Here is a 13252-nt window from a genome sequence, read left to right on the forward strand (position 1 = left end):
AATCAGGTATATAAAAAATTGCCTAAATTTTTTTAATTGATAAACGAAAATCAAAAAATAGGTACTTAAAAAAGATTTTCTACATTTCAGATCATTTTATTAGATTGAAAATAGCCACCCTTGAAAATAGCCAGATAAAACATAAAACTTATAAAAATGTAAAAATCACATAAAACTTCAGGAGTACCTATAAAAAATAGTTTTCGAAACAATATTAAAAACATTTTTTTTATGTGGTTAAATACAATTTTTTAAGCAAAATAGCAACTTTATATAGAAGTTATATATTGGTATATAATTATATATAAAGTTATGTATCTCTATATACACTCAAACCTCTTTTTGTCACGGTGCATAGGAACATACTCTAAGACCTTGCAACACATCCCCAGAGATTTTATTTTTGATTATCATTAGAAAACATTTCCTCATTCAAAAAATGTAAACAACAACTTTTTTTAGTGGGGGCCTGGGGAGAAAACCCACATTTTAGGGCAGTGCCCAGGAATTTTGTTGTTTAAGATAGGTAGCTAATAAGCATGGGGCATACTCAAATTTTTAGTATGTTGATACTGGTAGGAAATGAGGATGACTTGCAAAAAATTAAGGTAATTGAAGCTAAACCAACCCCGCCCCGATCCCTAACTGCCCCCTTCCTAGAACTACGTCTCCTTTAACCGTAATTTTTTTTTTTTTGTTCTATCATAAAGTAGATCAAAATTCATCGACAGATTTCAAATTTCATCAAAAAATCTCTTTTCGTTTAAGATTTATAACAATGCAAAGCCTAAAATTACCCTCTGAAATAACCTTAAATGGTCTCAACTTTTAAACGAAAAATATTTTTTTTGATGTAATTTGAAATCTGTCGATGAACTTTGATCTAGTTTAATATAAAACAAGCAAAAAGTTGAAAAGTGTTTTTTGGAACCATACCCTGGGGAGGGCTATAAGGGGTCGAGAAGGGTTTGCTACAATTATTTATTACAGTAAAAAAAAAAAACTCTGATTTTTATGGTTACATTATGATTGATATTTTACATTTCAAAGTCATACTAAACGTTTGTTCATAGAAGATTTCACACTTTACTTTTTACAAACTACATTCCTGCAAATAGAAAGCTACTTTAAAAGTGCTTGTAGTTGTAAGCAACAACCGCATTTTTCAGCGCCTCTATATAGTTTGGGCTGTGCTCTCCAACTTTTCTCATTCGTCAAAACTGATTGAAACCCTGATGAATGGATTCGAGAGCTTGTTCAGTCCAGTAACCTAAGCCTATAGGACAGTAGAAGTACAAAAGAAATGCAAGTTTTTTTTATAAATATTAGTCGTAAATTATGCAAATTTTATGATTCAACTGTTGAAATAGAGTATTTAATTACTAAGATTATAAATTATTTTTAATCAAATTTAAAAGTTATTTATCATACCAAAGACTCCACCTTTCATGTTGATAAATTCAATAACATGTTGCACAATTATGTGTACCTTCAAAGGAATTGTAGCCCTTAGATTTCTATAGCTCGTAGAGAACTCCTCTAGATCTTTAACATATGTGGAACTTAATGATTTTCCAAAACAACCATGGACTATTTTTTCAAAATCTCTAAGTACCTTAATATATTTGGCAGCGGAAACTCCAAGACTAAACTCTTGAAAAAACAGTTCAAAGCTGTCTATGTTTTTAAGCAATTTATGACAAGCATTGCCTTCCAAACGATGCTGCCCTTGGTAGGACACTCTGCAGATGTTTATTTTAGACAGATATTGATTAACAAACTGTAACCCACGCTCCTTGTTTTCAAATAAATTTTTTTCAATCTCTTTTAAAATTTTGTCTACAACACCTAGCAGTATATGTAGTCCAGGAATATTTATAAGTTCTAGTATTTTTTTGTTTTTGTTGCCTGTTAATAAAGGGAACTTAACAACATTAGTGTATTTTTTAGCTTTTTTTAAATTTGCACCATCAGCCATCCATTGGTCGTACAATGTACACAAAGACTCTAGAGTATAATGATCAGCTTTTTGAAAGTCAGGAGATGACGTCATGCAATACGGACAAGGGTGTTTTGATGTTGCAGTTCGTTTTCCAACCATTTGAAGCAAAATCTTTAGATCTTCAGATACTGTGTAATCTAAGGATGAAATCTTTAGCTTATCCAATATTAACCGCAAGTTATGGTATTTTTCGTTCAATGAAGGCAAAATGGCCAATATAATAGTTTTGTGGACGCTTAAATCTTTAAAATCTTTGCACGCATATCCGTCACTCTTGCTCAGTTTCTCTGGAATTTTATTATTTTTTAACTCTGGTTTTAGGGTTATTGACAGTGTAACTTTTAGGAATCCCTGCCCTCCATCTACACCTAATTTGATATCAACATCATTTGTTTCTTGACTTCTGTGATGAAGTACCATTGCTACGAGTTCTTCAATGTCATTGCAATACACAATAGGAGTATCTTTTTCTACCAACTATACATTCATAAAAAATCAAAATGAATAATACAAATTGCAATCTAGCTATAAAATAATTTTTTTGGAAATAGTTTACTTACCTCTTTGCTTTCTTTTAATTTTAATAGCAATGGGAGTAAATTTTCACAATTGAATAAATTTTCAACTATTTCGTTGTTCTCAATCAGTTTAATATTGAAACCGGATTCCACACTTTTTCGTCCTGCCTCACTTCTCAGAAATCGTGCAACTTCAATCATGTTGTGATTACTTATAAATCATAATAAAGTTATTACAAAAATTGGCTTTAAACTCATAACAAATTTATTTTTAAAAGTATTTTTAAGCAACAAAAATTTACCTGGAATGTAGTTTTAATTGAAGTTTGTTCAATTTATCTAAAGAAAAGAAAGGTTTCTTAACCTCAGTCTTTCCGAAAGAGACAGTGAGTTGCTTCGGACCAAAGGTTTTCAAAACTAAGGTGTTCTCTGAATCATTTGTGCTGAAATCTTTGATAGAGCTGGACAGAACTTTTCCTTGCGTTGTTGGGATGTTGATTTTACAATGGCAGTCAAATTCTTTTGTCTTTCTAATTTCGTACAGGGATGTGGAATGCCCTGTCCCACTTGGGCATAACAATGTTGACAAACTAGTCTTTCTGCAGGTTTATTTGAAACATCTTCAGCGCCTTGATAAACAAGCTTTCCCGAAACATAATCAACCATTGGGGCCAATATTTTTTCCATTTTTGATTTGCGCCTATTTTCACAAATAAAATATTCACATTTTTTCCCTCTAATAACTCTGGTATTCAGGTCTAAATTTTATAGCACTTGTATGACAACTATAATAACTAAAATAGCAAAACTAAATTTTAAATGAAGTAAATTAAACATCAATATAGTTATAATTACCTTTGTAATTTGAGTATGCCCCATGCTTATTAGCTACCTATCTTGAACAACAAAATTCCTGGGTACTGCCCTAAAATGTGTGTTTCTCCCCAGGCCCCCACTAAAAAAAGTTGTCGTTTACATTTTTTGAATGAGGAAATGTTTTCTAATGATAATCAAAAATAAAATCTCTGGGGATGTGTTGCAAGGTCTTAGAGTATGTTCCTATGCACCGTGTTGTGCGATAGATAGGGACCGCATATAAGAAAACGCATAAAGCTTCAGAAGTACCTATAAAAAATAGTTTTCGAAACAATATTAAAATCACATAAAACTTACAAAAATGTAAAAATCACATAAAACTTCAGGAGTAACTATAAAAAATAGTTTTCGAAACAATATTAAAAACATTTTTTTTATGCGGTTAGATACAGACCACATAAAAACTCTTTGCATTGCTACACAAAAATTCAATTCAACTCTTATATAAAAAATATTTAAAAGTTAATGTTGTAACACAATTTGTGGTTGCATGTTCATAACAGTAACTATATAATAACGTATGTACATACATATTACACATTTTAATTGTTGAGATTGAAATTATTGCGCGTTCAAAAATTAAATTATATGAGATCGCACAAAAAAAAATTGCATAAAAAAAGGACCGCATAAAAAGAGGTTTGAGTGTACATACATACATATATATATATATATATATATATATATATATATATATATATATATATATATATATATATATATATATATATATATATATATATATATAAGGATAGAATTTTGCCAACCTCAAACACTTTAATTGTAATACTTAAAATTCTCATGTGTGTCTGTGTTTAACTCTACTGAGCTTATTTATGAGACTGCTAAGAAAATAATAGAAAATAGTTTTGTTGCACTTTTATTTAGAGTAGTTTTTAATTATATTGAAAACTTATTTACTGATCAATCATTCATTTGTTATAGAAGCTATGAAGTAGTTTTTAGTTTTCTTTTTAGTCACGCTATCCAAATGTTAAGTGTTTATCCAAATTTATAACTTTTTTAAGTAATATGGCCCCAACAAAAATGTTGCTCCTATTTCATTTTAAAGCATTCAAAAAATATTTAGTCGAAAGTTTCACATTGCCTTCTAATTCAAACATTGAATGTAGGAAACAGCCATATACTTTTTATATTTATCAAAAATGAAGGGTAATTTACTGAATTTGTTGAATTAGTCGATAAGTATTTTTAAATATCGACTATACAACTACAAAAATAATTTTAAGATTTTTTTGACTTTTGCAATGATCATTTTGTTTCTCATAGACCAATGGATACAATGGCACAGTCATTAGAGTCTACCACTAGTAATAACGATTAACTTAGTAAAACAGTTTCAACATTGTCAGAATATGTAGAAGTATTATCTCCAAAAAGTAGTGATCCTTTATTTAAGTGATATTTCAGACTTGCAAAATAGGTACAAGTGATATGACTTGCAAAAAAGTACCTGCAAGTGTAACTTTGCAAATTAAGTGCTGCAAGTGTACTGATTTGCAAAAAAATACCAAGTTATTCCTGGTTAGCCTGCACATGTCAATTTAAGTAACTTGCAAATTAAGTGCTGCAAGTGGTGTGATTTGCAAAAAGATACCAAGTTATTCCAGGTTAGCCTGCACATGTCAACTTTTTTATGCCATTGTTATTTAAAAAGTTGTATGAGTAAATATACAATGAACTTTTTGGAGATTTTATATAGAATTCAAATAAAATAATAAATATTGGGAACATTAAACAATTCTTTCACTATATTGGATTAAATAGAGTAGCTTTTTATTTATCTTAATTTTTAATGATTTTAGGTTTAACTGACAAAAAAAAATTAAAATAATGTGAAAACTTAAAAAACCAAAAATATAAAGTGATATTTCATGCTGACTTGTCATGAAATGACCAAACTGCAAGTGGTGTGACTTGCATTTTTATGATAGATGGCTTCGGTTTACGTTCTTGTTGTGTCTATAGTTAACAATAATTATTAAATATCATTATTGATATTTAAATTTTTATTCATTTACTAAAAGCAGAGACAAATAACAAGTTTTTCTCAGGCAAAGCAGTTACAAGCCATTTACTAAAAATATAGATACCTTGATGCATCTTGTAATGCAGTAAATATTATTAAATTTCATTAAATTTTAATAACTATTGTTAAATATAAATGATTAAAAATTTAAATGAATATTTAAATTTTTAATCATTTACTAAAAGCAAAGACAAATAACAAAAATTTTATACTAATTTCTATTACTTTAAATACTATCAATTTAAATTTATTAAAATCGCATTTAAAAACTTTTTAATTTTTTTAGGTTGGAGAGACAGAGGGGTTAGCAAACGTACCTTACCCTCAGCCAATGTACAGGACTAAGGGAGAAGCGAGAGCTTTAGCTCTTGCTTTTGCCCACACTCCCTTAAAATGATTTACGGGAGCAATTTACAGTTCTCATAAAAGTATAATTTTTCGCTCAAAAGTATAATTATCATTGTAACTAAAATGAAAAACATACAACCATTTTTATTTAAAATAAATAAATTATTTGCATAATAAACTAAAATGCTCTTTAAAAGGCACGTTTATTGCAACAACAAAAAAAAAAAAAAAAAAAAAAAGAGCACTAATTTAAATGCAAATATTCTTGATTAGATCGGACTATTTGGTAAATACAAAATTATTACACTCTAAATTATATTGATAAAATTATTTAACTAATAAAAAATAAAATTATTACACTTGATTATTGCATGATAATTTTTACTTTATGAAATGAATTATATATCTTATATATTAATTACTTTAATATATTATTCACTTTTATTGTGGAATTTTTAATTGTTGTAATGATTCTTAAAATGCTTGCATTCTATTACAACAAGAAAATAAAAAACATTTTTTATAAGCAGTTAAAACTTTACAGCTCTTTGTTTTTTTATCAAATAAGTTATGCTGTTAATAAACAAATGGATAGCTAGTGAGAAAGCCCAAAGACAACGCTGATCTAAAGAGTTTTTTTACAACAATAAATGACACTAATTATTTATATATTCTTGTAACATGAACATTACAAAAGTAAAATTAATGTTACAATTTTACAGACATGCTTGTAACAAGTATAAAACCAAATTTTGCATTTAATTTGTATTTAATAGCTTGTAAAACCAAAAGCTCTTGTAAGAAGCTGTTCACTCATTTACTTCCGCAAAGGCCTGAATATAATGCATCTATACCGTCAAAAAATGAATTTCTGACTGTATGAATAGTGGTTTGATAGCCCCTCTAGCCCTCTAACAACCCTTTTTAGCTTAAAACTATTAAAAATTTGTAGCCCACACTTACACCTTTCTTTTGATACTAAGTTAAAGGGGTTTTAATAAGAATTGATAAATTTATAACAAATTATGTTGAGAAAAACTTAATTTTGATCACTGTTTCTTCAACAAATCAATATATTAAAAATTTGTTACTTAAGACCTTAAAACTTTTTGTAGAACTGTTCGATTTTCATTCCAATGATATATAACAATTATGAATTAATCAATTTAAAAATTTCATGTAACGTAACTATTTTTGGAGATTTAGTTTACATATTTAATATACTCAAGGATATTTTACTTGCAAAACTTAGCAATAGTAACATTTTTGTTAAAGCATTTGTGGTAAAAATAAATAAATATAGCTTTTCAACAATAAGTCATTTTAACAAAGATTTTTTATGTTGAATAAAAAAGACTGCAAAACATGATGCCATTTTTCAGTTTCATATTTTCACTTTAAACAAAATAAAAACTTTATATTTATTTAAAATTTATTAGCAATAGTTTGAAAAATACTATAGAGCGCAACAAAAAACATTTGATTTTTGATGAAAAAAACTAAAATTTTTTCTAATATCTTTTTTTATTTATTTTTATTTATTTATTTTATTTTACTTATTTATTTTATTTTATTATTTTATTTATTTATTTATTTTTTTATTTATTTTATTTTATTTTAATTTATTTTATTTATTTATTTTATTTTATTTATTTATATATTTTAAGCTAGAACTTTGAGATCTTTTGAATCAATTAGTTTGACTCAACCTTTTTGTAACCATATACAGAAAATACTATGTTTAATATGGCTTCTTTTATATATTATTCATGTCTTAAGACCACTATTGATAATAAAAAACTTGCTGCGGGACACATTTTTTCAAAAGTAGTTTTTTGAAGGTAAGATTTCCTAAGTACCAAAACACATCAAATTTGTTTGAAAATTTCCATATAAATTAAAAAAAGGATAAGGAATCTAATGGAATGGGGGAGCTTTTTAACAGTTAAACATAATTTCTAAGTTCTCAGCGTTTAAAAACTTTAAGGTTGGTTTCAAAAATTGGTTCAAAATAAAAAAACTTTTTTAAAACAGATTCCATTTGAAAAATCCAAATATAGCCTTTCCTCTGTTCAAATCAAGTATTAATGTTTTCTTGAAGAAACGGTTCTTGGGAATTTTTTATAGAAATTATGTGTACAGTGTTTTTAAAAATACACTTGTTATTGCAAAAATGCAATAACTTTGGATTCAATTAATTTCTAAAGTTGAAAGAACCCTCATTTTTTAAGTCCTTTTAAGGTCTATAATTGATGAACTATTTTGATGTTAATCATATATAAATATCTTGATAAAATCCTCTGGGATGGCTAATTATATACTAATTTTAGAGAACTTCAAAATACCTTCTAATCATACAACGATTATAAAGATAATTGATATATAAAACAGTAAATTTAACAATAAGACATACTGTCAATTCCGAACATAAGGCGGTCTTTTCCTCAATTTCAGCAAACTCTTGGTTTTTCTTTTGTCCTCTTTTGTTAAAAACTTTTTTAACATTTTTTTTTGAGTAATTACTCTTTTTACTCGAATCACGCTTTTTGTCCGCCATTATATTTGTTTTCAACAAAAAGCTGTAAATAGAAGATGTTCAAATCGGTAGCGAGTCGTTAAAGCAAAAATTTTACAATGAAAAACGAAAAGATGGTAAGGGGTCTGTCCATAAATTACGTCAACAAAAATAGGGGGAGGGGGTCTGAATTTTTTTGACACTTGTGGATAGGGGGAGGGGGATGGAGGTCAAGACAAGTTGACGTCAACAATGTTACTTTTTTTCATAAATTTAGTTACTTAAAAAAAGGAAAGTTAGGCAGCGTTTGCAGTCCTGTGTTACATACTCGCCACACCTTCAGTATTTTAATAAAGTTATTTATGTTCCTACTTTTTAAAAACCGTGTTGTGATTTAAAAAGACCCAACACGTACAGAACTAAATAAGCACACACAAGGTGTTTTCTCGTAACACTATTATTTTTTCAATGTTGTTTTAGGTTTGTCTGCAATGCAAACAAAAAAGATTTATATAAGTACTTGGTCTGCATTGTTTAAACGTTTATACCAAGGGTTGGCAACCTGCGGTTGATGCTGCTCTTTAGCTCCATGCACAAATGTTAATATAATATTGAAATAAAAACTTGGTAGATGATTTGAAAAAAGATTTGAAATGAAGATGTTGGTAGCTCTTATAATAATATTTGTGCATGGAGCTAAAGAGGCGCATCTTGACATCGAAAGAACCAAACGAGGCTTGCAAGCCGCAGATTGTCGACCCCTAGTAATAACGTCTAAATAATATAATGTAGACCATGTACTTACATAAATCTTTTTTGTTTTCACAGTAGACTAAAACTTTGTAAATTACAACTTTTGGCTCAATCATAATTGGCTTTTACTGTAAAATTAAACTAGTTATAAACTTAAAGTGAGGAGATTGGCTCATTGAAATGTTGCATTAATTTGAAATATGTTCTAATTTAAACGTGTAAGGTGTATACATTTTTGTAAAATCTTTATTTTTTTGTTCTGAGTAAGTTTTTGTAGTCATAAACTGGAAATATGTTCTTAAGTTAAAAGTTTAATAACTTTTTTTCCATATCTTTTACTTTTATTCACTTTTTTTTCAGAGCAAGCATTCGTAATTTTAAATGGTTCTTTAAATAGCTTACTCTTAATTTCTTTTTTGTTTTAGTTGTAAACTATTCTATTCAAAATATGGTTGTTATTTTTTTCCATTTCGATTTTTTTTGGAAGGGGGAACGAGTGTTATCATCTTTTTTGACAAAAGAGAGAACATGCTTGCAAGCGTTCTTTACCAACTACAAACGCTACCATTGTTGTAGACTAACGCGTAACACCAAAAGGGAGTTGTAGAAAAAAGAACACTTTGGGTAAAGTACGGGCTGCTGGACGCTTTACGCATGAAATCCTTTGAAAAAAAAACACGATGAACCATGCAAACAGGTCAATAAAGAAGTTAAAATAGATATGCTAAAAATAAATCAGCGGTTGTTCAAGCCTCAAAGCATAACCCCAAGCTCCAAACTTAAAACATCTAATTACAGACCAGTATCACTTACTAGTATCCCTAGCAAAGTTATAAAGCGTTTTGCTCAAGACCAGATTATAAATCATTGAATTTTAAACAGCTTGATATCAGAAACTTAACATGGTTTTAAAAAAAAAATTTAATTTGCCTGGTGATGATTAGATAAGATCATTTTTATAACGGCATAAAAGTCTTTTATCTTATTGAGCAGTTCAAAATATTTGTAGAAAGCGTGCTGCTATTTCATGTGATTCTGTAAATAGATTTTTTACAACAATTTAAAAGATGCTATAAAAAATGTTCTGCTTTAAAATTCAATAAACTGTGATGAAACTAATCTTTCTGATGACTCAAAATAAAAACAAAAGATGTTCTGGAAAAGTACTAAACACTGGAGTCTCCACTGGAAGATGTTGCTACAGAATATTCAAAATGCTCTAAATCCCTATCAAAACAAAAGCTAAAATCAAATAAAAAATACCCTCATTAACGACTCTTTCAATAAAAGAAAAAAAAAAGAAATTCTACATTCAATTTGAATACTTCTAAAGAATTGATTGATTATAATATGCTTTCAAGCTTCAAGATGTATATAGAGCTAGAAGAAACCTCTGCTAAAAAATTTGAGGGTATGCAAAAAGACAAAATTGAAACGTTAAACGTAGGCTTTTGGGGCTTGGTGATAAGACTAAGCTTGTCTTCTTCTTGTCCCGGTCATGTAATTGTTTTTTATAAGTTACGGCTGTAAATTTTTTTTAATGGCAAAAGTGTAAATAAAATGAATAAAATAAAAAAGATATATTTTAAAGTAACTTATATGATGATGTTTAAGATCTTGATGACTCTCGTTTTTATCAAAAACAAGATGCAAAAAAATTTAATTTAATTTAAAACTACTTTAATAAAACTATGAATTGATTTCTAATTGCTCTAAAGCAATAGATAATCCCAAAATGGTTGAAATCTCTAAATATCAATTAGCAGATATTCTTATGTTGTTTAGATGAGATTTGGATGCTTTGAACCCAAACTAACAAGTTATTTCAATAAACTTCAAAAACTATTTCTTGAAGCAAATATCTACAATAACACTTCGAGTAATTTTTATAATTTTGACAAATTTGGATTTTCCGACGATCAAGGTAAACAGCATATAATTTGCAGGCTTGGTGCTAAACGCCCTTTAAAATTGGTTGGTAACAACGAAAAAATAGTTACATAGTCGGTACCATTTGTAGTTTACAAATCAATATCACGTCTGTACAAAAACTGGTGAGTAGGGAGACCACCAAACATAGTATTTACAACATCCAAGTTAGGTTAAATGGAAAAGAAACAATTTATTCAATGGCTCACTAAAGTATTCATATCGGCAATCAAATTATTACCAGGTAATTAGTTTAGTTTACTTAAATTGAGTATTTAATCAATTAATCAAATAATCTTTTGAACTACAGGTATTCGCATTTTAGTTTTGGATGGATACGTCACACGTGTTACTTATGATATTTCACGTATTTGCATTGCAATGCAAATACGAGTTATTTTTGTTTCAAAACTTTGGTTTCTTTGCATGAAAAATGCCGCGGACCTGCTTCTGAACATGAAACAGCTTAAGTTTATTTAATCAATAAATAGTTTTTTAATAATATTTGTTGTCATTTTGTGCATAAGAATCATAAAATGATGATGTTTATTTGAAACCTGCCGAAATAATTTGGTAGCAAAACAAGAGTTTTGAAATTACGTATACGATTGAAATCTAAAACAAGCAAAGTATAGAATAAAATAATCAAACTTAGCACTAGTATTATTAAAAGTCCACCAAGTTAACTATATTTGAAAAAAAAGTCTTTGATTTTCAAGTAACAAGTAGGGGAGACAGGGGCAAGTTGGCTCGGTTTTCTCTATGAGCTCTGTAGCCCTAACAGCACATTTTTTTAAAAATATTTAAGTGTAGTCTTAAAGAGTATGGATTAGGGTATCTTATAAAATTTGCATTCATTTACAAAAAAAAATTCTTGGGGCCTTTCTGGACCCTCAAAAATAAAAATAAAAAAAATTTGCGCCAACTTACCCCACCACGGGGTAAGTTGGCGCAAACTATAAAAATGATTATTAATGCACTATTAAGTGCAAAATTAATAGAAATTTTTTTAAAATAAGTTTTTTCAACAATTTTATCCCAAAATTTAATATTACTTTTAGCTGGTACCAAATATTAGTCCGTATAAAAGCCAAACAGTAGCCCACCTTTTATCTGTGGAAAAAAAAACTAAAAAAAAATTTTTTTTAATTTTTTTGTAAGAATAAATATTTTCAATGTTGCTAAAAATTAAAAAAAAATAATAATAATTTTATAAAGATGAATATTTTTTTCCATAGTAAATGCTATGAGCCAACTTACCCCGTAAAAAATTTGTCAACTAACCCCGAAAGCTTTTTTTTAATAAACAGTCTATAGATCCTGAAAAACGGCAGGTTTGAAAAAAAAGTCTGACTGGATATAGTCAACCAATTGTGACTGGAACTTTTACAAAAAATTTTTTTTTCATACGACTAAATATTTTCTTTGTAAAGTAAAAAGGAAGCGATGTTCTAAAAGTTACGTTTTTGTCCAAAAAACGCATAAATCTCAATATCACCCATGCGCATGCGCAAATCCTGACAATACTACAGTGAATGATGAAATGGTCAATAAGGAAGTTTCTGAGTAATTTTTGTCACTTTCTGATGAAAGGCTCTAAAGATAAACGCAGTTCGTCAACTTACCCCTGCGGCCAACTAGCCCCGGTCTCCCCTATTCTTTTTCTTCAAAATCAGTGACATTTTAAAATGCAATAACTTCGGTCACTCAAGGATTACGCGCAGCGCATTATTAAACAATAAAAACAACAATTAGCGGGAATGTTTTAAAATGTTGATTGTAAAAAGTGTGACTTTAACGAGAGTGAACTATAAAAACGTGAGTGAATTATACGTGAGTGAATTATACGTTTATTGTAATTAACGTGAGTGAATTATAAAAAAATATTTATTACACCGCGCATGAATAGTTCGTTTGCAAATAAAAATTTCAAATTGTGCATATTATTAAAACTTCAAATAAGCCAACTCTGAAAGTAATGATAAAATTTAACAGTATATTTAAGAGTCACCTGAAAACATTTGTTTCCTAAAAATAATTTTTGCTTTTTAATAAACTATAAGTATAACTTATCAAAGTTATTAATTTAAAAAAACTTTTTTTAAATTGAATAAAACAATTTTATGTCATAAATTTATCACTTACAGATAATATTAAGTTGTATCAATCGAGAAGTGATTACAACAACGTTCACCCTGTAAGCACTTTTAAAAAAATCTCGACATGGTCCAATGATTGGCCACTAAAAAAATATCAACCAA

At 28.3% G+C, this 13252-nt stretch overlaps 1 protein-coding gene across 1 annotated transcript in view; it reads right to left on the reverse strand.

Moving 5' to 3' along the window:
• Positions 1-8437, reverse strand: part of LOC100211878 (probable ATP-dependent RNA helicase DDX10) — a 78342-nt gene extending 69905 nt beyond the window's left edge. The window contains exon 1 of the mRNA XM_065792591.1: positions 8208-8437. Coding sequence (XP_065648663.1) covers positions 8208-8351 — 144 coding nt within the window. The 5' untranslated portion in view covers positions 8352-8437. The remainder of the gene's footprint in view (positions 1-8207) is intronic.
• Between the last annotated feature and the right edge of the window lie 4815 nt (positions 8438-13252).

Source organism: Hydra vulgaris, chromosome 03 (genome assembly GCF_038396675.1).
Source record: "Hydra vulgaris chromosome 03, alternate assembly HydraT2T_AEP".
NCBI lineage: Eukaryota > Metazoa > Cnidaria > Hydrozoa > Anthoathecata > Hydridae > Hydra > Hydra vulgaris.